The sequence below is a fragment of the Herpailurus yagouaroundi genome, unplaced genomic scaffold (genome assembly GCF_014898765.1).
Source record: "Herpailurus yagouaroundi ecotype Mexico unplaced genomic scaffold, PumYag 308, whole genome shotgun sequence".
Classification (NCBI taxonomy): Eukaryota; Metazoa; Chordata; class Mammalia; order Carnivora; family Felidae; genus Herpailurus; species Herpailurus yagouaroundi.
Window position 1 is genome coordinate 4,917,367 of NW_024412525.1, and position 22,734 is coordinate 4,940,100.

At 53.0% G+C, this 22,734-nt stretch overlaps 1 protein-coding gene across 20 annotated transcripts in view; it reads right to left on the reverse strand.

The window, feature by feature from the left end:
• PLEKHA6 (pleckstrin homology domain containing A6) overlaps positions 1-22,734 on the reverse strand; it is a 144,009-nt gene that overhangs the window by 105,293 nt on the left and 15,982 nt on the right. Inside the window, exon 1 of one of the 20 annotated variants that reach the window (XM_040462139.1) lies at positions 18,241-18,635. The exons of 17 other annotated variants lie outside the window; for them this stretch is intronic. Coding sequence is in view for 1 of the 3 variants with exons in the window: in XM_040462134.1 (XP_040318068.1) it covers positions 8,675-8,736 (62 nt within the window). In the remaining 2 variants the exon portion in view is untranslated. Of the gene's footprint in view, positions 1-8,674; positions 8,764-10,725; positions 10,875-18,240; positions 18,636-22,734 lie in introns of those variants that run through there. 2 more of the 20 variants (XM_040462143.1, XM_040462134.1) reach the window with 2 other exon arrangements.

Here is a 22,734-nt window from a genome sequence, read left to right on the forward strand (position 1 = left end):
TGCCCCGCCCCCCAGACTCCAGCTTCCTCCCCACCTCAGCTCTTCTCAGCACCGTGCCAGATCTATATGACTCATAATTCACTTTACCCCGCTGGGAAATAGCTGGGGGGAAAAAATCAGTAACATATAAAGATGTTCATAGCACAGCTATTCATAAGAGCAACAAATTGGAAACAACCCAAATTCCCAGTAATAAGAGAAGAGCACTCCACTAATGAAGTAACCTGACGGAATTATTTATAGCTATTTAAAATGACAAATGGGGGCGCCTGGGTGGCGCAGTCGGTTAAGCGTCCGACTTCAGCCAGATCACGATCTCGCGGTCCGTGAGTTCGAGCCCCGCGTCGGGCTCTGGGCTGATGGCTCAGAGCCTGGAGCCTGTTTCCGATTCTGTGTCTCCCTCTCTCTCTGCACCTCCCCCGTTCATGCTCTGTGTCTCTCTGTCCCAAAAATAAATAAACGTTGAAAAAAAATTAAAAAAATAAAATAAAATAAAATGACAAATGTATGGGCCATTGGCATACCTGGAAGTATCTGTGTAAAATAACGTTACACACAAAACAGCGCCTGACACAGGATGATGGCCACACGCTAACTACAACTGTGAAATACAGAGACGAGGAAGGGCCAGTGGAATAAGGCATACATTTTAGCATTCACTTACACCCTTTTCGAAAAAACAGGTGTGGCTTTCCAAAAAGGCACCAATTCAACCTCACAAATCCTAAAAACGGGGTCACGACTGCATGGGAATTAGGAGGTGACATTTTGAAGATAGGGACATGCTCTCTGTCACCCAGGGACAAAACCCCAGGTTGAGGGGAGGCCCTGGGATGTGACAGGGGTGGAGTGAGCAGGGCTGCGGCATCTCCTCAGCAGGGTAGCTGAATGTTAGGAAACAAACCCTCGTGTTTGCTGACTCAGTGCAAGGAGAAGGACTCACACAAAAGCCACCCATTATCCCATAATTATTGTCTCTCTCGTGCCTGCAATTAACGGCTGTCTGAGAGGCGGCTGCTGGGGTAAATAAATGTTCACCCGCATTAGAGTCAATCAGCCAGCTGAAGCGCCAATTAACGAGCCCACTGCAGAGACACTCGGGGACCCAGCGGCGACTGTGGGGAGGAAGGGGACAGGACGAGATAACACAGATCTTGGACACACTCCTACCGCAGAAGCAGGGAAGGGATGCTTACAGCAACATCCTGAGCCCCGGGGTAGAAGCCGGTCTTGCCCCAGATGAGCCAGCTGGGTAAGCAGGTGCTCCGACCCCCCGGTGCCAAGTCAGGGGGGTCTGCGTGCATTCGTGTGTCTGTGAGCAAAGGTTCCTGGGAGCTGCTGCAGCTCCCACATGGGGCAGCCCTGGGCCTGTGGGGGGTGGGGGTGGGGTGTGAGAGGAAAGAGCTGCAAGAGAAGGCTCAGAGGTGCTGTCACCTCCTGAGTGACAGAGGAGGACAGAAACGCGGGGCACAGAGAGGAAGCGGGCAGGGAGCCATCTTGACTGACTTAGGCTGAAACTGACTTACACTGGCCTTTGGCTATTCTCCTTACGCCGCAAGCTCAGAAACACAGGAAAGAAGCTCACATCAGAGAAGTCAAAGATGATCCTTTTGTCCCGAGAAGGGCAGGAGAGCACGTGGCTGACAGCAGCCACCCCACGTCCTCTCCCAGGGATTTGGGGAAGACAAGAGTGCCCCGTAGTCCTGCATGGCATGCCCAGTGCCCGGCCACTGTGCTACACCAGCCAGCCAGGCCCTCTCTCCATGGACCTTAGCCAGCAGACCTCAGGCTTGGGACCAGAGGCCCCAGAAGATGCCTACCAGGCATCAGGGAGCCTCTGAGGTCAGAGGGGAGGAGCATGCATGTCAGAGGTAATCTGGCCCAGCGGTTCTCAATCCTGCCTTCACACCAGAATTACCCAGAGAGCTTTTATTATTTTTTTTTATTTTTAGTGTTTATTTATTTTTGAGAGAGAGCGAGCGAGCATGAGCAGGGCAGGGGCAGAAAGAGAGAGGGAGACACAGGATCCGAAGCAAGCTCCAGGCTCCGAGCTGTCAGCACAGAGCCCGACACGGGGCTCGAACTCACACGCCACAAGATCATGACCTGAGTCAAAGTCGGGCGCTTAACTGACTCAGCCAAACAGGCGCCCCTATTTTTTTTTTTAATGTTCATTTATTGTTGAGAAAGAGAGAGAGAGAGTGCAAGCAGGGGAGGGGCAGAGAGAAAGGGAGACACAGAATCTGAAACAGGCTCCATGCTCTGAGCTGTCAGCACAGAGCCCGACGCGGGGCTCGAACTCACAAACTGCGAGATGGTGACCTGAGTTGGACACTTAACTGACTGAACCACCCGGGCGCCCCACCCAGAGAGCTTTTAAAATACTAATGCCTGGGAACCACCATAGACCAACTTGATGAGGTGGAGGCCCAGGCCCAGGCAAGGGATGAGTCTCTGATGGTGCGCCACAGAGGTCTGTTGTGATCCTGTTGTGTTCCACGTGTTCATCCACGGTTGGCACAAAGCCTCAGAAGGCGAGGCTACCAGATTTGCTATTGAGAAAGCCGGGCTGGGCGGCTAACACACCTATGGCAGAATCAGCATTTCATACACTGGAATAAGGGCCTCACGTCAACAAAACGATATAGCTCATAAATGTAAAACCCCACATGTAACATCAACAAGATTCTAACTGTACATACAAGCCCCAGGTTTTGAAGTATGCTCAAGAGCATGTTACTAAGAAAATGGGGGAAGTGCACAATCTATGTTTGCCTAAAGTGCATGAGTGTTTTCGAAAAACCGTGTTATTGGCGTGCCAAGAGGCAGACAGAGAACGCGGACGGTTTGTGATCAACTATCTTGGAAATCGTTTTATGTCTGTCCCTAGGAGCCTGGTCAGTAGGACTCATTGTGAGATCTTGGAAGACAGGATTCTTCCCCCCCCCCCCCCCCCCCGACCCTCCTTCCTACCCCAAGCTGAGTAATACAGGGCAGTACTTTGCAAATTTCAACGTACGTATGAGTCACCCGGGAGATCCTGCCAAACGCAGATTCTGATTCAGTAGGTTGGAAGTAAGGCCTGAGATTCCACATTTTTAACAAACTCTCAGGTGATGTCGACGCTGCTGGTTCATGAAGAGCAAAGATTTGGAGGGTCTCAGAGGTTTGCCTTGAAACCAGGCCTTCTGGATATGCCTGGGGCACCTGTGTCCCTTGCCCTGTAGGCCTGGGAAGTGTCAGAGCTGGATTTGGAGGTAAGGAAGGCCCCGACCGTACATGCTCAGCTCAGCTGATAAGCAAGTGCATCGGGATGAACGGAGAAGAGTAAAAGTGACCCAGTGAGAGAGAAAAGACCTTCCCGCTAACTCACACATCACATCATTTATGTAGGAGAGAGGAGGTCTAAACAGCTGTCCACGGGAAAATAACCTGAGGATTCCAGCACAGTGAGCTCAATTGAAACAGCAGTGACTCACAAACTTAGTCTGAGGTCATAGAAATAGATTGTCAAGTAGGGGGCATCGGAGGCCTGTTGAATAGACCCTATCTGGAGTATTGTGTTCAATTCTAGACAGTTTATTTTAAGAGAATGAAAGCTACCATGTGCCAAGTGACTTCCAGTTGCCAGGCCCTGTTCTAAGCTTTTTACGTGTGATAATTGGCTTAATCCTCTCAACAACCCTATGAGGTAAGTGCCATCACTATTTTTATTTTACAGGTGCATAAAACTAAGGCTCAGAGAGGTTAGGATTACAACCAGGGTCACACAGCTGGCGAGCGTGAAGTCAAGTGCGGGCCGAGGCAGAGGACCCCAGAGCCTAGATTTTTCCTACTGTGTCCTAATGTCTCTCCACGCTTGCCTGACTCTTGAAACCAAAGGATCGAGACAAGTTTACCAAAGGGTAGAAGACCAACTTGAGATCAGCATTACGGCAGGCTACACGTTGGAGCCGTCTACCAGGGCCCAAGGCTGCTTCACACGGGAGTGCTCCTAGTCACTGGGGAATACAGTGGTCATGTGTCTGGGAAGGTGACTGCTATCTGGGAGGAGGGCTGGACCAAACGAAAGGTTGCTTCCAAAGCTGAGACTCCGGGCCGCTCTCCTGTCTGGGTCTCCCGGTCTAGAAAAAACAGACTCTGACACCCGAGTACAGTGTTTATAATGAGCTACATTTAGCCTGGACCTGCCCACAGATTCTGGTGCATGTGACGGAGACAAAAATGACAGCAATGCCCAGACCACAACCTGCCCGGGACGGCTGAGAAATTGAGCCAAAGGAAGGCTTGTGGGAAATATGCAAATGAGCTTCTGCTGCCACCCCCTTCCCCTGACTTGTCATCCTGCAAGGTTCTTGCGGGAGGGATGAACTCCTCTAAGCTGGCTGAAAAGAGCTTGCTCCTTCTCGAAGAAATGTTAAAAATACACAGTCATCCTCAAAAAGAAGGAAAGAGGCTCAGCACTGCCTAACCCAAACTGAACTGTGGGCCAGCACCTTATCTGCGTCATCTGAGCGCCCCAGCACGAGGGACAAAGCCATGCGTCCAAGGAGAAACGCAGAGAAGGATGCAAAAGATAGAATCAAACTCTACCTACAAATCCTTCGGCCGATGGCTGGGAGACAGCGATCCCGGCTCTGAGCCAGAAAGTGGAGAGATCTGAGGTCTCAGCCCACCCAAAGATTTGGGCTGAGAGCAGCTTCACATCTGTAGCCTTCCAAGTTGCCGCATCCCCAAGCATACTGCCCGGGGAAGGTGGGGGAAGGTACGATCAAGTACCCGCTAGTTCACGGCACTGTGCTAATCGCCGTGGGGAGACACAAATTTATCAGAGGGAAGGACATATGTGAATGACAACATTTCAGAACCACTTCTCTTTCCAACTGGCTGTTTCAACCAATAAAAGACACTTTAAAAATACATATAACTTAATAAGTGTAAGTGTTGATAACTTGGCCTTGGTCCTGACAACACCAGATTTGGAAGACGCCGGGCCCAACCGAGATGCTTCCCGTTCAGATCCAACAAAGTCTTTTCTGGGGTCTGGGCGCTCTCTGTGTCGCTGTGGCTCACCTGCTGGGCCTCCAGAACAGCTGGCCGGAGGCGGCCCATCGAAAGGCACACACTCTCCATCTGTTCCCCCAGAGCTCTTGGTCTCTCCTTCGTCTTCCTGCTTTCGTCCCATGGGGGATCTGCCGCCCTGAGGCGGGTCTGCGGGGTCTCCCTGTTTATCCCCCCATCAAAGCCTGTATGCGCTCTGCCCGTGGTCCAGCCTCACCCACAGTACAAGTCCTACAGAGCCAGTGGTCCCACAAAGTGAGCCCCGTGATAAGGATACCGGGGCCGGGTGGAAACATTCGGGAGGAGCACACAGGGGAAAAGAAAGGAACGGGTCAAGCCCACTTTCCAGGCTGCTGCTGGAGGGTTAGGTTGGGCCTGAATGAGGACAGAGGGTTTCTGAACTCAGACAAGGCCTGTGCCACAAAAGGAAGCCATGTATGACTGCTGGAGGAACTGGCCCTGTTAGGTAACAACCCCCCACCTCCCTTCGGCTGTGTGTGGAGGAGGGAGTGGTAAGGACCGGCACTCTCTCATTCCCCCTCCAGCCCAGCTCAGCCTCCAAGCCTCTGCCTCAGCAGTTTGGTGGCTTGCTTTCTGCATGATCTGAAGGGCCCCTTGGTCAGACCAGGAGCGGCCAACAGTCCCTCCCTATATGCACATGAACATGCTAATAACACATGCACACCACCCCCCACCCCACTGCCCCAGGTAGTGGCAGCCCCCCCACCCCCACCTCTCCCAGGACACAGGGTCTGGGCCCCTAGGGAGAGGAGGCCAGCCAGGCGGCCCTGAGTAGCCACAAAAGAGCCATGACTGTTGGGGGGGTGCCACGACAAAATGGAGCCAAAAGAATAATCACAAGCTACCCCTCCCCCCATCTCCACGATCTCACTGCTAATGTATTTGCATTCAAACTTGGGTCACACGAGGGGTAAGGAGAGGGCTCGGGCAGGAAATGTGGAAACAGCCACAAATTCTAATTCTGATTCTCCCCCCACCATTCAACGTGGTCGTGAGTAAGTGGCCATTGGCTCAGAACTGCAGGTTCTTCACAAAAAGAGGGCACCAAAAGTCACCCGGACCAGCTAGAAGGAACATGGTATATAGTTTATTGGGTACGTGCAGAACATGCAGGTACAGAGACAAGGGGGAACCTATAGGATACTCTTCCAGCTTCACGGTGTGAATCAGTTTATCTTCAAGCAAGGCACAGTCTCCTCATATGATCCCAAGCCACTGACTCTCCTTACTGGGAACCCATCTCCCCAGCCTCCGTTCACCCGGCCTCGGACAGAAACTTCCATCCCACTCGAGTTCCCGCAGAATTCCTGGTCACACACCCACCGGCCTGGCCTGACCCGTTACAAAGGCACCAAGAGCCTGAGATCAGGAGCCTGGACAAGATACCTCTGACTGTTCCCGTTTTTACCGTTGGAAGTGTTGACATTCAAATCAGTGGGTGCTGAAGAAATGAAAGGCCGGCCCAGAGAGACAGGCCAAGCTCGGGGCGGCCCCCCCCCGCCCCCCGCCCCCCGCCCCGTCGCCTCTAGAGCCGCAGGCCCTGTGCCACAGGCCCCACCGCGCTACCCCTCAGCCCCCTCTTGGGCACCTGGTGCGTTGGGCGGCCTTCTGTGCAGTGGAGTGACGTGTGGAAGCTGGAAAGGGAATACACCCGAACGGAAAGGGAGTGCCTCTCTGCTATAAATGCCTGGCCCGCGCTGCTGTTTGCAAAGGGCAAAGTCTGCGGTGGGAAGGGACTGAACACTGCACCCATCTTCTAAGCCCCCACACATGGAGAAACCAAGTTCTGAGGGACTGAGCAGCTAAATTCTCACAGCAGGGTTGAGAACAGAACCGAGCAGTATGGATCCTGCCCCCTGCTCCTGATTCTTATTGCGGGCCTTATCTTGGATTGATCACAGTACATATTTATGGGGGGGGGGGGGCGGGTAGGATTCTGCCTGAGTATTCCAGAGCCCCTCTCGTACCCTCCCCTCTCCGGCCACTCCCAGCCTCAGCCGCCCGGTGCTAAGCTCTCCTTCAGCAGAACCTACTCTGCGGTCAGGTCCGCGCTTGGCAGGCCTCCTGCTGACTATCATTTCTGTGGCGGCACAGGAGGGAGACAATTAAAAGCTGGCTTCTCAGGGGACTGGCTTAAGTCTTTCCTGTCAGAAAATCTGAGGACTTTAGGCATGGCCCCAGGACCCCGACACGGAATCTTTCCTCACAGCCCTACCCAGCCCAGCTCAGTAACCAGAAAAGTTCCTTGTTCAGCCAGGCCTCCCTCCCCGCCACCCGCCGCCCTCCCAGACTTACCCCCTCGCAAATGCTGAGGGAGCACCCAGGCTGCTTCAGACTCAGTCTCATCTTTCGACAGCCCTCCTCAGCACCCGGCCGCTCCCATCCCTGTGACAACGGACCAGACGCACGGAGTTCTGCCTTCAGCTCCGGGCCCTCAGTTTCCTCGAGGCGGCTGCGGCAGATCCTTTTGGGCATTGAGATCCCAACGGGCAGAACTGAGATCCCAATTTCTCCCCAAGAAGAACCCTCCAGCTCCTCTCACCGCAGCGGGATCAGCACACACAGGGGTGCCTCACGCACCTGAGCCACAGAGACCCCGGGTCAAGCCTTGGCTCTGTGACCCTGGGCAAATCGCATGTGCAGCAACCGCTGATCTGCGAGCTTGGGCAAGCCACGTGACCCCTGAGCTTCAGTTACCTCACCGACTGGAGCTGTGAGGATCCAACCAGAAGGTGAGAGAAGCCCGAGGCCCCACGCACACCTGAGGGAGCGTGTTTCTCAGCGCTTGTCACGCTGAAGGCAGTGGCTGGTGCCTCCTAACTGCTGAGCTGGGGGACCCTCCTCAGGGAGACCAGGCAGTGGGTGACCCGCCGGTGGGCGTGAAATCAACCTGAGGAGCCAACGCTTTTTTTTTTTTTTAACAAAACAGGCCAGACTAAACGAAAATCTAACAGGAAGCTGGTGTGCACCACACAGAGTCAGGGTAACACAGACGTGTTGGCTGGTTCTGTGGGAGAAGGTATTTCTACTGGTCGCTGTCACAATTTCCAATTAGGCCTTACTTTGAAAACTTTCTTGCAGACGTTCCCACTTACAAAAACTTGCTTCCAGCCCTCAGCAGATTGGGATGGTAAACTCTTGAGGGTGAAAGTCACGTCACTGGGTCCTCAAGGATTCCAACCCTCCCGCCCCCATCCCCTGCCGCAGGGGCCCCAGATACAAGCCCTTGGTGGCTGGAAAGCATTCACGGAATAGAAAATCAGCACGAAGGAGAGCAGGAAGCCGCCATTGACGGAGACAGCCACTGTCCCAAACAATGTCCCTGGAGGTCTGTGTTAGCACCTCCATTTTACAGATGAGGAAACTAGAGCTCAAAGAGGTGACATCGTCCAGGAGGCGGGGGGACCAGGATTGAGATCGGGGTTTGGCTGGTCCACGGCCTCCCCTCTGGATCTCACTGCCTGGGAGATGCTGCCCGGCCCTATCAAATCTTCCCAATGTCCTGCATTGGCCAAGAGGATTCATCCCACAAAACAGACACACTCACACACGCACGCACCTGCACGGCAGGAAACAACACATCCTTTCCTACCTGCCTTTCTCGGGCTTTCCCAATCCCATGAGGGAGACTGGAGAGGGCTGTGCTGGGGGCATCAGGGATTTGTCTTCGTCTTGGTCCCGCCCTTGTCCTTCTCTGCCTCTTTGAGGCCGATTCCCCCCAGCTCCCCTCCCCCTCCCCCAATACCAGCTAACTGGTTACCCAGGCAACCCAGCTGGGAGGCTGCCAGTTACCACGGCAACCCAGCATGGCCGCCAGGCTGCCTTGCTGTGGAAGGTCAGGGGACCAGTCAGGCGACAGAGCCCTGGGATGTTGCCGGCAGGACTGGCCGGGCCGGGCCTACGTGCCCGAGGGAATTAAGTTCCTGCTGTCAAAGGACCACGTCCTGGTCTCCCTGAGGCGGGTCCCCCAGCTCAGCAGTTAGGAGGCACCAGCCACCAGCCGGCCTCCACCCCCACCCATCGCCCCATTGCCCTAGCCTCATCCCTGCAACCTTTTCTACGGGAGTTTGGAGGCCTTCTCAGATTCAGCCACTGTCCCTCGGCCTAACCCTGGCCCCCTTCGCCCACCTTCCTTTCTGAGCATATCTGGGAGTCAACAGGCATGCAACCTGTGCGTGTCTGCGTGTAGACGTAGCTTCTCCGTGAATTACATTGGCCATAAAAAGGGAGCTGTTATGTTCTAGCATTTACTACGTGCCAGGCACGTTCTAGGGGCCTTGGGCGTGAAGTTCCTCCGTGGACCCGTACAACACACCCATGGTCCCCACCCTGCAGCTAGGGCAGCCGAGACTTGGAGAAGTCAGGGAACTTGTTCCAGGTCGCACAGCGATTAGCTGGCAGAACTAAGCAGTTCAGCTCTGGGGGTCAGCTTCGGAAATTCCTTCGGCTCCTGGCTCCTGCCCCTCCCCCACAAAGCAATCACCCGCTCCAAGGGGACATTTTTTCACATTTATTAAACGATTATTCAGCGTCAGATGGTGCACTCATTATTTCATTTCATTTCGCCCTCCCCTCTGTGAAGGAGGCTATAGTTCCAGTGAGACGCTGCCGAGATCTAGCTTCAGACCCCTTCCCTGGGAATCCTTTCCTGACTCTCCAGGGACAGTCTACCACTTTCTTTCTTGGCCACCAACATATGTAGCATATGTCTCTATCGCATACAGGACAATTATTTGCTCACACGTCTGCTCCCTTAACTAGACTGTGAATTTAAAAATCCATTTTTGCAACCTAGTACCTGCCTGGTCCATAATGGGCATACAGTAAACATTCACCAAAAGAAAGCGGCAGGGCCAGGATTCTAAGATTCTGCTCATCTGACTATCAGGGCCATGCTCTATCACCTTACTCTGTCTCATTCATTCGTTCAATCATTCATTCATTCAAAAAGCAGTTACTAGGGTGCCTGAGTGGCTCAGTCGGTTAAGCCTCTGACTTCGGCTCAGGTCACCATCTCGCAGTTTGTGAGTTCGAGCCCCGCTTTGGGCTCTGTGCTGACAGCTGGGAGCCTGGATCCTGCTTTGGATTCTGTGTCTCCCTCTCTGTCTGCCCCTCTCCGGCTCGCACTCTGTCTCTCTCTGTCTCTCTCTGTCTCTCTCTGTCTCTCTCTCTCAAAAATAAATAGACATTTTAAAAAATTAAAAAAAAAAAAAACAGTTACCAAATAACTGCTACGTGCTTGGCTCTGTGCGAAACATCACAAAGACAAAGACAAATTCAAGACCATCTCTAGCCTTGAAGCAACTCAGTCCAGCGGAGCCAGGGGCAAGGCTGAGGACAGGAAATAAATGCCCCCCCCCAACCCCTGCCACATACCAACAAAAGCTTTCCTTGAGCCCAAACTCTCTTCCATCCAAAGCTCCTATAACCAACCAACATTTATTGAGCACCTGCTATGTGCCAAGGCCCTCAAATCAACCACGGTTTGTGGGGAGGAACCAGGAACTACCAGATAGTAGGAGGAATGACTGATAAGGGACAGGGGACCCAGGGACACCGAGCTTGTTTGTGCAACTCCAAAAGGCTTTCACACCTGATGTGATAAAGCAGTTTCATGTTGCACGGCTTTATGTCCGTACCCACCTCCTACGTTAGCTCAGTTGAACCTCTGTGTTGCAGGCTGGGCAGGAATTATCACTCCCCTTTTCGAGATGAGGAGACTGAAGCTCGGAAGGGGAAGAGCATTGGATTAGAAGGAGGGAACCTGGGTTCTAGACCTCAGTTGTGATGCCAATGAGTCTATACCTGTCAGCACCTCCCCACCCCACCACCCCACCTCTCCAACAGCAGGTTTTCCTTCCCCGCTATGACCTCTTCCATTCTAGACAGTCACAGTTTTAGGCGAGGCAAGCAGGCTTGTGGTCTCTGGGTGGCCCACTGATGCCAATGAGGACCCAGGAACCCAGCAAAATCAGAACAACGACCTCACCACCAGGGGCCAGGGTGAACTTAACAGGCTAATTGCAAGCATTGGGCCGATTAAAAGCAAATTGGGACCTGCGGTTAAGGACTCGGGTTTTCAGGTGATGATGAGCCAGACGGGGTGGATATGGTGATGTCAGAGCTAAACAGGGACCTCGCTTTCTCCATGGAGGGGGTCCTCGACCCTGCAGGAGTAAAGCCTGAGCACCCATGAATGCGTATCAGATCAGCATTGATATACCCCACCTTATTTCCTGAATCCACTCCATCAGGACCAACCGTCTAGAGAGACTAAATTCAGTGAGGGAGGCAGATTGGACGGTCACCCTAAATACCATCAGCCCTAAACACACGTTTCCTACTAACCCACCTTGGCTCTGGTCTGACCTTTGAGCTAAAGCATCGCCTTCTGATATATTCTGTTCAAATGCACACATCGAACTGATGTTTGTATAATTATCTGCGTTTTACAAAGCACTTTCATGTATGTTACTCTTCTAGCGATCAACTAGTTACGCGGGTAGTGATACAAACCCCCTTTTTCAGATGGGGAAACAAAAACCTCAGGGATATGAAGTGACTTGTTACAAATCATACAGCCTCTAATTTGGACCAGGATTTGAATCTAATGTCTGCAAATTCCAGACGGGCATCCTTCCCACAACCCGGGCGGGCAGTGTCCCAACTCTCTCTTATTGCTACTTTGGGAAATGCAAATCGGGCTCACAGGAATAAGGAGGGATTGATCAGTACAGACGGACGCAGCGGGGAGGGGGCTCCAGTGGAGTGTCCCATTGGCAGAAGACGCCAGAGGAGCCAAATCCCCTTCATGCGGGTACCTGCTAGAAGTCCCCAGAAGTGCGACATCCCAGGGGATCATCCTGGGAATGGGGTGTGGCTGCCTCATCACGCTCTGTGCTGGTGGGACCACACCCCAGTAAGGCTCCAGAAAAGCCTGAAAAAGGGAGTGGGATCATTGGAGGCATGGGGGCACTCAGTCTAGGACAAGGAGACTTGGGGTGCTTGGAGGAGGGAGATCATGATACTGTCTTGAGATATGTGTGTGTTTCGCACAAACCAATAACGGTGAGATGATAATAGCAAACACACGTGTCGCTCTGCTTGCCATGATTCTACCTGCTCTGCATACATGACTTCACCTATCTTTACAAGAAGTCCAGGAAATAGGTAACGTTGTTATCTTCATTTTACAGATGGAGAAACTGAGGCACAGAGAGTTTTGTTTTTGTTTTTTTTTTAAGTCACTGTCAAGGTCATATTGCTGTTAATGACAGAGTCCAGATTCAACCCAAATTTCACCCCATAACTGCCATCTTGACAACTGCACTAAACTACCTTTTAAGAAAAGCCAAAATCTCGAACAAATGACAACAGATGGACTATTCATGCTTTATACACCTCTTTTTGGGGCGCCTGGGTAGCTCAGTTGGTTAAGCGTCCAACTTCGGCTCAGGTCATGATCTCGCGGCCCGTGAGTTCGAGCCCCACATTGGGCTCTGTGCTGACAGCTCAGAGCCTGGAGCCTGCTTCAGATTCTGTGTCTTCCTCTCTCTCTCTCTGCCCCTTCCCTGTTCCCACTCTGTCTCTCTCTCTCTCTCTCTTGAAAATAAACATTGAAAAAAAAACCCCAAAACTCTTTTTAGGGGCACCTGGGTGGCTCAGTCAGTGGAGCGTCTGACTCTTGAGTTTGGCTCTGGTGATGGTTCATGGGATTGAGCCCCGTGTCAGGCCCAGTGCTGACAGCACGGAGCCTGCTAGGGATTCCCTCTCTCTCTCTCTCTCTCTCTCTCTCTCTGCCCCTCCCCCACTCACATGCGCACACATACACACTCTCTCAAAATAAATTTTATAAAAAACAAAAGCAAACACCTCTTTTTAAAACTTTAAATCTTGGGGCGCCTGGGTGGCTCAGTTGTTAAGCGGCCGACTTCGGCTCAGGTCATGATCTCGCGGTCCGTGAGTTCAAGCCCCGCATTGGGCTCTGTGCTGACAGCTCAGAGCCCGGAGCCTGTTTCAGATTCTGTGTCTCCCTCTCTCTGACCCTCCCCCGTTCATGCTCTGTCTCTCTCTGTCTCAAAAATAAATAAACGTTAAAAAAAAAATTTTTTTTTTAAATAAAACTTTAAATCTCACCACTGATCAAACCAATGGGTTAAAACAATGAAGAAGCAAGGGACTAAAGCAATGAAAATGTTTCAGCATTCGATGCTGACGCTCGCGTAACAAAACGCATTCTCAAACACAACTGCAGGGAACGTAAATTAGTAATTTCCAGCCAAGAATTTGGCAAAATACGTCAAAATGTTTTAAAACAGCAATTCCCTGTTGGTGGGAATGCACACTGGTGCAGCCACTCTGGAAAACAGTACGGAATTATCCCCAAAAAGTTAAAAACAGCACTACCCTAGGATCCAGCAATCGCATCACAGGGTATTTACCCAAAGAACACGAAAACATTAATTCAGGGGGATACATGCACCCCTGTGTTTATAGCAGCATTATTTACAATAGCCAAGATGTGGAAGCAAGCCGAGTGTCCGTCGACGGATGAATGGATAAAGAAGATGTGGGATATACATACAGTGGATTACAATTCAGCCACAGAAAAGAATAAAGTCTTGCCATTTGCAACAACATGGATGGAGCTAGAGAGTATTACGCTAAGCGAAATAAGTCAGAGAAAGACAAATAATATATGATTTCACTCATATGTGGAATTTAAAAAACAAAACAAACTAGCAAAAGGCAAAAAGAGAGAGAGAGAGAGAGAAAAACCAAGAATCAGACTCTTTGCTACAAAGAACAAACTGATGGTTGCCAGAGAGGGGGTGGGCCAGGGGATGGGTGAAATAGGTGATGGGGATTAAGGAGGGCACAGATCTCGATGAGCACCAGGTGATTAAAATAAAAACTTTAAGGGTGCTGCGTGGCTCAGTCGGTTAAGCGTCCGACTTCGGCTCAGGTCATGATCTCATGGCTCATGGCTTCAGGCCCCACATCCGGCTCTGTGCTGACAGCCCAGAGCCTGGAACCTGCTTCGGGTTCTATGTCTTTCTCTCTCTCTCTGCCCTTCCCCCGCTCGCACTCTGTCTCTCTCTCCTTCAAAAATAAATAAACATTGGGGCGCCTGGGTGGCTCAGTCGGTTAAGCGTCCGACGTCAGCTCAGGTCACAATCTCGAGGACCACGAGTTCGAGCCCCGCGTCGGGCTCTGGGCTGATGGCTCAGAGCCTGGAGCCTGCTTTCGATTCTGTGTCTCCCTCTCTCTCTGCCCCCTCCCCCGTTCATGCTCTGTCTCTCTCTGTCTCAAAAATAAATAAACGTTAAAAAATAAATAAATAAACATTAAAAAAATAAAAAAATAAAATAGAAACTTTAAAAAAATAAATAAAATAAAAACACAGCAATTCCATTTCTAGAAAGGTAGCCTAAGGGGAAAAAATCATTGATATATGTAAAGATTAAGATATTTTTATGTTCATTGCAGCATTGTTTATAAAAGCTAAACAATTGAGGGCGCCTGGGTAGCTCAATCGCTTGAGCGACTGACTTCCGCTCACGTCATAATCTCACAGTTCGTGAGTTCGAGCCCTGCACTGGGCTTGCTGCTGTTAGCACAGAGCCTGCTTTGGATCCTCTGTCCCCCCTCTCTGCCCCTCCCCCACGGGTGCTCTTTCGTGCTCTCTCTCTCTCTCTCAAAAATAAACATTAAAAAAATTTTTTTAAATATAAAAGCAAAAAATTGGAAACCCCTAGTTTAACAAGGGGGTCAATTAAACAAATAAATGGAATAGATATATAATGCAACACTAAGAAGTCACTTATGTAAGTGATAAAAATATATATTCTTGGTCCAAAATCTTAACGTATACATGCATATCTTGCTAATATAGTCATGCATCTGTGCATGAATTCGTAAAAACATATAGATATCAAAATGGTAAAATTATATGCCAAATCTCTGAGACAATTATGGGTAATTTTAATCTTTTCTCTATATGTGTTTCTATATTTTTTAATGACTATGTATTACTTTTCTTCTCAGAATAGTAATTTTTTAAATGTATATACTGGGGCACCTGGGTGGCTCAGTCGGTTGAGCGTCCGACTTTGGCTCAGGTCATGATCTTGCGGTCCTTGAGTTCGAGCCCTGCGTCAGGCTCTGTGATGACAGCTCAAAGCCTGGAGCCTGCTTCGGATTCTGTGTCTCCCTCTCTCTCTGCCCCTCCCCCGCTCATGCCCTGTCTCTCTCTCTGTCAAAAATAAATAAACATTAAAAAAAAATTTTAATAAATAAATGTATATACTTCATCGCATTAATTCTGTGTCTTGAGATTTATCCTAAGATAAATCTGCATCCAAACTGCAGAAAAAGACTTCTGCACAAAAAAATGTTCACATTGTATTATTTGCAAAGGGAAAATAAGGCTAACGCCTTATAAGTGTCCAACACAAAACTGGTTACATAAAATACATTACATCCACACATTACTATATGCTATTTTCATGTGAAGAAAACCCTCGTTATCACCATGGGAAACAGAGCTTGACTTGCTTTGTTCTGCTTCAAAGAATCAGAACCAAAGGGCAGACCTTGGAAGTGGGCCGATTTTGATTCCACATAGAATGTTCTAACCACGGAACAGGCTGCCTGGTGAGGTAATGAGCTCTCCGTCGCTGGAGGCTGGTGCTCCCACCAGGAAGCGTACAGAGGGCTCGTCTGGGCGCGGAGGGAGGCTGGGCCAGACGGTCTCTGGGGGGCTTCTGGAGGTGCGGGTGCCAAGCAGGAACCTACCTGGACTGAACAGTTGTCAAGGGAAGGGTCCCACTCAGCCGGCCTCAAGTCCTCTTTGTCTCTGTTCCACATTGATTCTAAATGTTTCCCGACCAAAGTGTTCCTTCCTCTCAATATGTTTTTAATTGGTCGGGGGCTGGCCTGCCAAAGTCATCCCACTAGTGCACTGGCCTCCAGACCACCTCAGCCCAGAGCTCAACCCACGGGGCAAAACCTCTGACAAGCAGGACCTGTTCCCGCAGCCACCGGCCCCTGCCGGTCAGCAAGCTCTCCCTGACGCCCAGTGACAGTCCTCGTCCTCTTGACCCTCCTCTGGGGGACCCATGTGGATGGGGTCCCTGCCAGGTACCAGTGGCTTCGGGGAACCCCACGACAAGCCAGGGAGGAAGACAGAGAGACCGCAGCTGACCAGGACCGGCCGGCACGGAGCTTCCTCACCCTGGGCTGGGCCCCCTCTGGGCTCAGCTTCTCCTGTCCACTGCCCTGGGCCCCAGGAGCTCTCTAGCCTGAGGCCAAGGCCACGGGCGGGGCCTGGGCAGGCCGTGATGTCAGCCTGGGAGCCAGAGCTGGCTGCCGAGCTCCCTGACTTCCTCGGTAATTACTTCATTTACACCGAGCAGGAAGAATCCAACTCAATAATCTAGGCAGACGCGTTAAAAGTAATTATCTGTGTAATGCGTCCTGCACAGTCACCTTCCTGGGAAGATGGGAAAAAAGCTGAACCGGGCGGGAAAAAAAAAAAAAAAAGCCCCCATTGTCTCGAGCCTGTGCAGCCGCCCGCCAGGATTAATTACACACCAGCGCTAACACATTTATCACCTCGCCACTGATTGGAAAACCAAGGACTTTTAATAATTCATATCTGCAGCCCGGCTCTCTGCGCCCTTGCGAGGGGACACAGAGAGCCCGTTTTCCATAAGGGAGCCCAGCGATGGTGCCAGGCAGGCTGCCCGGCCCCCCCCGTCACCCCCACCGAGAGATGGCTCCCAGCCTCAGGACACCATCCGGCCCTTCCAGGACCCCACGCAGGCTGTGTAAGAGAGAGGAGCAGTGTCTCTTTGGGACCTCCCTCCCACCTCCTCTCCACCACCAGGATCTGCTCATCTCCTGTCCAAGCTGAAACGCAGCTTCCCTGAGGGGGGAGGCCACAGAAATCCTCCCCAGCTCCCTGCTCCCCGAGAGGGGCCTGGCGCCAGGATTTGGGGGATTTGTAGGGTGGGTGCCTACGATGCCCCCAAGGCCATCTGGACAGCAAGCTCAAGCAGAGACGTGCCCACAGGGCTCCCACCCCAGCCGGCGTCCAGGAGACCACCCAAACTGCCAGATTGAGGGCGAGGGGTCTCTAGGGATAGGGAAGGACCTGCCAAGCTCAGAAGGCCTCCACCCTCTCTGGCTCTGACTCTGACCCCATCCCTCCCCCCATCTCCCCCTTTCTGCAGCCCTCCCTACCCCTGAGCCCTAGGGCTGGCTCCCTCTGTCCTGGTTCTCCCATCCCTAGCCTTCCCAGACTCCGGCCCCCTCTCTTCCCTCCCCTGGCTTGTCTGTGGTCGCCAAGAGCATCTCTCTTGCCTCTCTTCTCCCTCTGCCTTCCTATCGAATCCCCCCCCAACCCCCACCCGATCTCTCACCACCCCTCTCTGCCAGCTCCCCCACCTTGCTCCTTTGCCCAGAAGCTCACACAATACGGCTGAGGCCCTGCTAGCTGCAGCCCGACCCCACCGTTACAAACCCATCCCCTCGGGCTCACGTACCAGGCCTCAGCTCCTCAGGTGCTCTCCACTAAACCCGAGATCCCAGAGATCAGATGCCCCTAAGAATCCAAGGGCCTCAGCGGCCCTGGGCCCCCACCTCGGGCCCCTAAAATACACATGGCCTGGTTCCTCTCCACACGGAGGGAGGTGAGTCCCTGGGGCTGACCCGAGCCTGACCCCTGGACACCCCTCCACCTTTCCTTCCTGCTGGCCTCCAACTCACTTCTGGCAAGATTAGAGGCAGGGTGGGGCTGGCCTCTTTGCTCTAGCCGGGGGGGGGGGGGGGGGTAGGGGGGCAGTTAGACCCTAGGAAGCTGGCAGCACCAAAGCTGGCCTCACCCAAGAGATGCAATTCAAATGAAAGAAATGCAAACAGCATCAGCCCTGACTGGGGATCCTGGAGGTGGGGGTGGGGGCACCGAGCGGGTTATAATTAGCATCCGCAGCATCCATGATCCCCAAGTGAGGCTGCCAAGAATGAGGGACAGGGAAGGCAGTGGCACCACAGTGCCAGCAGCCCAGACTCACACGGCGGGCGGCTGCCAGCCCTGACCAGAGCACAGCCTTCCTCCTCCCGCCTCATCTATATGATGCATCAGAACAGACTCACCGGCTTCAGAGGTGTGAGCCCCGCGTTGAAAAGCTAGAACTCTCCGGGCCCCAAGGCACCCCTCCCCCAGCTCCGGCCAGCTGGGGTCCTCCTCCCCCGCCCCCCAGGGCCCCCGTCTGAAGAGCGGGGCTCTGGATCTGATCCGGTCTAATCAGTCATCTCTCCGGCTGGCAGGTCCCTGGCGCGGGGAGAGGATGCTGTTGTGACTGCAGGATCCAGCATCTTTCCCAGGCAGAAGCAGCTGGGCATGCTCCATCGGCTCCCGCGGGGATTTCAGGGCCACGTGACTCTCCCTCCCCAAGCTGTCACTTAGGATCAGGAGTAAATAGTCCCTGGAAAGGTTTAACTCCATCAACACCAGCGACAAGCTGCTAACCATCCATGCTTCCTGGAGCCCAGGAAAGGACGGAGCCCTCGGGCACAGCCTTCCTGGCCTTCCACCACCAGGAAGGGCTGCCCCCCAAAGGCGATCCGGGCCGCCTTCCTCGCGTGAGCTGCATTTTGCTGTTCTCCCGCTAGAGTGCAGGGAACCGGAAGGTGTCCAGGGGTCTGGCATCATGGGGACTTACCAGACCTGCCTGTGGTTGCCTTTCATCTCGGTGGCTGTCCAGCCAAGAGATGGGCACACCTCTGGGTGTTAGGAGGGCTCGGTAGGGGTCCTGGTGCCTTGCCCCCCCCCCCCCCCCCCCCCCCCCCAACAAGGAATTTAAAGAAATAATGTCTGGAACTGGTTGGACCCCATTACAAGATGCCAGGACCTCCCGGGTCTTCAGCCCAAATTGGTCTCCAGTGACCTGGGGCAAGGAGGCCCGCCAAGCCAGGGGGTACCCGTGTTTGCTCAGAGACAGAAGGGAGGGCTTCAGACAATAGGACTGCAGCCCCATTTCTGCTGTAGACAAGCCCATGCCATTGAGAGATCTCTCCCGATCTCTCTCTCTCTTTCTCTGCCTCACTTTCCTTCTCTTCTTCACATTTCTGGAGATGCAGGGAAAAAATAACAGATTCTCTGTGACAGTGCGTAAGTGCAATAGAAACGCTGAATTTCACAACCAGGACCAGAAAGATGGGAAGAAAATGGCCTATGCCTGCCGGGACGTCCAGCAGGCTCACTGGGTCTCAGTCCCTCCTGCTCCTGAGACCTGGAAGCTACAGACCAAACCGGATGAGCTACGGTGGTCACTGCTGTCTTGTTTTTTAAGTTCATTTATTTATTTTGAGCGACAGAGCACTAGCATGGGAGGGACAGAGAGAAAGGGAGAGAAAGAATCCCACGCAGGCTCCGCACTGTCAGCACAGAGCCCGACGCAGGGCTCCAACCCACATCCATGAGATCGCGACCTGTGTTGAAACCAAGAGCTGGATGCTCAACCAGCTGAGCCACCCAGGCGCCCCTGGGGTCACTTCTGAATAAAGACTACTTCAAGAAGCAGGGGCTAGATGGAGGGCATCTGCAAGGACTCACCCACCTATTATATCTTTTTTGAGTATTTATTATTACAGCAACTTGATTTCAAAAATTAAGCTTCTCTTCACTCAAATACAATGATTCGTCCTTCTCTGTGGGTCTCTTTTAATGTGATTGGAGTACAAGCATCAGTTACCCAACTGAAGCCTTTCTCTTTAAAAAGAATCTGCTATGGAAGGGGCAGGAGCACAGGCTTCCCTTCCAGGGTCCAGGAAGAGCCACGTGAGTGGGGAGGGGGATCGTTACAGGGATCACACCAGAGAGAGAGAGAGAGAGAGAGAGAGAGAGAGAGAGAGCTACTTTCAACCCCAGAGTAGGCCAGGCCAGAGCTGAGAACCTCAGGTTAGACCAGTATGCACCTGCCTGCAGCCGTGGTGGGGAGGAGGATCCCTAGGTCACCCCTCACCTCTCTCCCAGCCCAGCTGAGATGCTGAGTTCATCGGCGATGAGAAAGGCACTCAGCTGAAGGGACAGAGAAATCCTGGGTGCAGGCCTGGTGCCAGGTAGTACTGATTGAGCCCAACCCACCTGCCCTGGCTGTCCAGGATTTGGCAAGCCTGCCCAGTACCGGCAGGGGGAGAGCCGGCTTCCAGCCAAAGAAAGACGAGGGGCTCTGGGGGGCATCTCTGGCCTTGAACAGTCAATGGAGCAAAGCAGGGTTGGGGCCAGAGACTGCAGCATCTGGGAGGGAGACAGGCAGGGCGAGGAAGGGGATTAGGACCCCAGCCCCAATCCCACACAATCCTTGGGCAACTGGAAAAGGCAGGAGACGGACAGAAGGGCCTGCTGGGAGGGTTTCCTCTCTGGCAGACAGAGGGCAAAGGCTGCAGACAGATCCTGCGAGAGGTCTGAGCTGGCTCTGCCGAAGTCTCCAGGCGATCTGGGAGGCCCCGGGGCATGAGAAACCAAAGGGAGGACTTCTGTGGGGGCAGCACCTTTGAGGAGTGGGGTGAGGACACCTGGCACGAGGAGGGTCTCAGAGTTCCAGCAAGGGCATGCAGAGGAGCAAAGAAAATAAACTCCCTTTACCAAGTCTACACTCTCCCTGAGCCCAGCAGTGGAGAAGCAAGACTCCTGTGACACTCAGGTGGGGAGGGCGTGAGAAGGAGGCATGAGGGAGGAAGGATCCTGAAGAAAGCGCCCTTAGAATCCAGGCCCCCAGGCTCAGGGGGGGCAGGTCCAGAACTCTGGGCCACTATGAGTCGCTAAGCACAAGCACGGGGGTCCTCCTGGCCTTTTGAAGGTCATCACAGTCTCGGTGGCCATGAAATTGACGGACTTGTTGCCCCTCGGACATGTCTTACCCATTCTTCACCCCAGCCGCGTCCACATGGGCCTCTCTCTCTGCCGGAAGTACCAAATGGGGAGCAGAAAAGGGAGCCCCCTGTGGTGAGCTACCTTTGAGGACCTACTGAGTTCCAATTCCAAGTTCCTCCCCTTAACCAACTGAGTGACTTGGAACAAGTTCCTTGGCTGCTGAATCTCAGTTTTTTTCATCTGCAAATGGGGTTTCTCTTCCCTGAGCCCTCCCCCCCGCCCCAGTGGGGTGGGGGCGTGTTCGTCTGTGTCATTTTTCTGTTGGGGGGTTTTTTGGGCCCCCCCCCCCCCACCCCGCAACCCCGAGGGCAGAGCTAGTCAGGTCACTAAGTATGAGGTTTGTTCCCCCTGTGACTCCTCTCCTTGTCCTGTCTGGGTTCTGGAGACAACAAAGCCCAACTTCTGGGGTGTCGCCTCCTCCGGGGCCCCACGGGTTGGGGTCTATGTGATGACTCCCATGAGCACCTGGGGCCAGAGCCCCGGGCTTCTGGATCCTGCCTTCCACAGCCCCTGGCGCAGCACTGAGCAGCCCACGGAGGAGCAGAAGGCACTGGTGGCGTGACCGCCCATTCTGGCACCTCCTTAGAAGAACATGGAAGAAGTGACAGCGGCTGGGTGAGGCTCCCTGGGATGGAGGAGGTGCGGGGCCCACGGGGGCACCGGTGTCAGGGGGTGCGGGACAGAAGGGGCCCAGATTGGGAACAAAGGTTATCGGGCTCTGCAGAAAGCATCACTGCCGTGCCTCCCTCCCTGCCAACTTTGGGGAAAGAGAGAGGCACTCTGGGAGACTGAATTGGCAAGCTCCACAGCTGGCTGCCTCAGCAGGAAGCGGGGGAGGAGTCAAGGGCCAGAGAAAATCAGGCATGGGTGTAACACACCCAGATCTCTAAGCGTTTGAAAGGAGTCTACCAGATCCATAGTGGTTGACCTGTGGCGGAGGACGGTCGAGATGGTTCTGGAGCGAATCTGTGGGTCACCCCTGAGCAAACGCCGCAAGGCCTTGGCCGGGCTGATCACGTGTGCTTTGGCGCCCTCTTCTGGATTCACGTGATACACGCACACTGGGGGTATTGCTGGGGGTTTTACCCACATTTTAACACTTGGCCTTTGCTCTTCTCTCTGAACCACCCTTCCCGTAAGTGACACCCTCAAAACCGCAGGCACAGTTGAGCAATGACATCAGTTGTGCACACCACGAGAGTCACCTCCCAGACACCATGAAGGGAAGGGCTTACTGACACATAATTATCATATTCGTCTGGTCCTGGGCAAATGTCAATGTTTGCTCATTGAAATTTGACCCATCCACGCTAGAAGGAAAAAGAAATAGCTTCTCGAGTTGTCTGTATATCTGACTTTCTTTATTAAGCCTTGGGACCCATGTCTGGAGTCCTCAGGGTCTCCAACTCACCCACCAACCAAAGGTCCCAAACCTTGGTAGGGATTTGATCATGCAGGGAACCATGAAAATGAGAGGGCCAGAGTCATTCACTCATTCACTCACTCACTCACGCAGTCGGGGTTTCCTGAGCACCTCCCTTGTCTGAGCCTGGCACCAAGGATTCCAGAGACAGCTGTGGCATCTCTATGGCGTTACGCTAGGCGCACAGCCTGTGAAATCAAGCAGACGTGGGGCTGAATCCCAGCTTTGCTTTCCAAAAGCTTCATGACACTGAAGGAGTTTTTTTGCTCAGCGTTAAATCTCAGTTTTA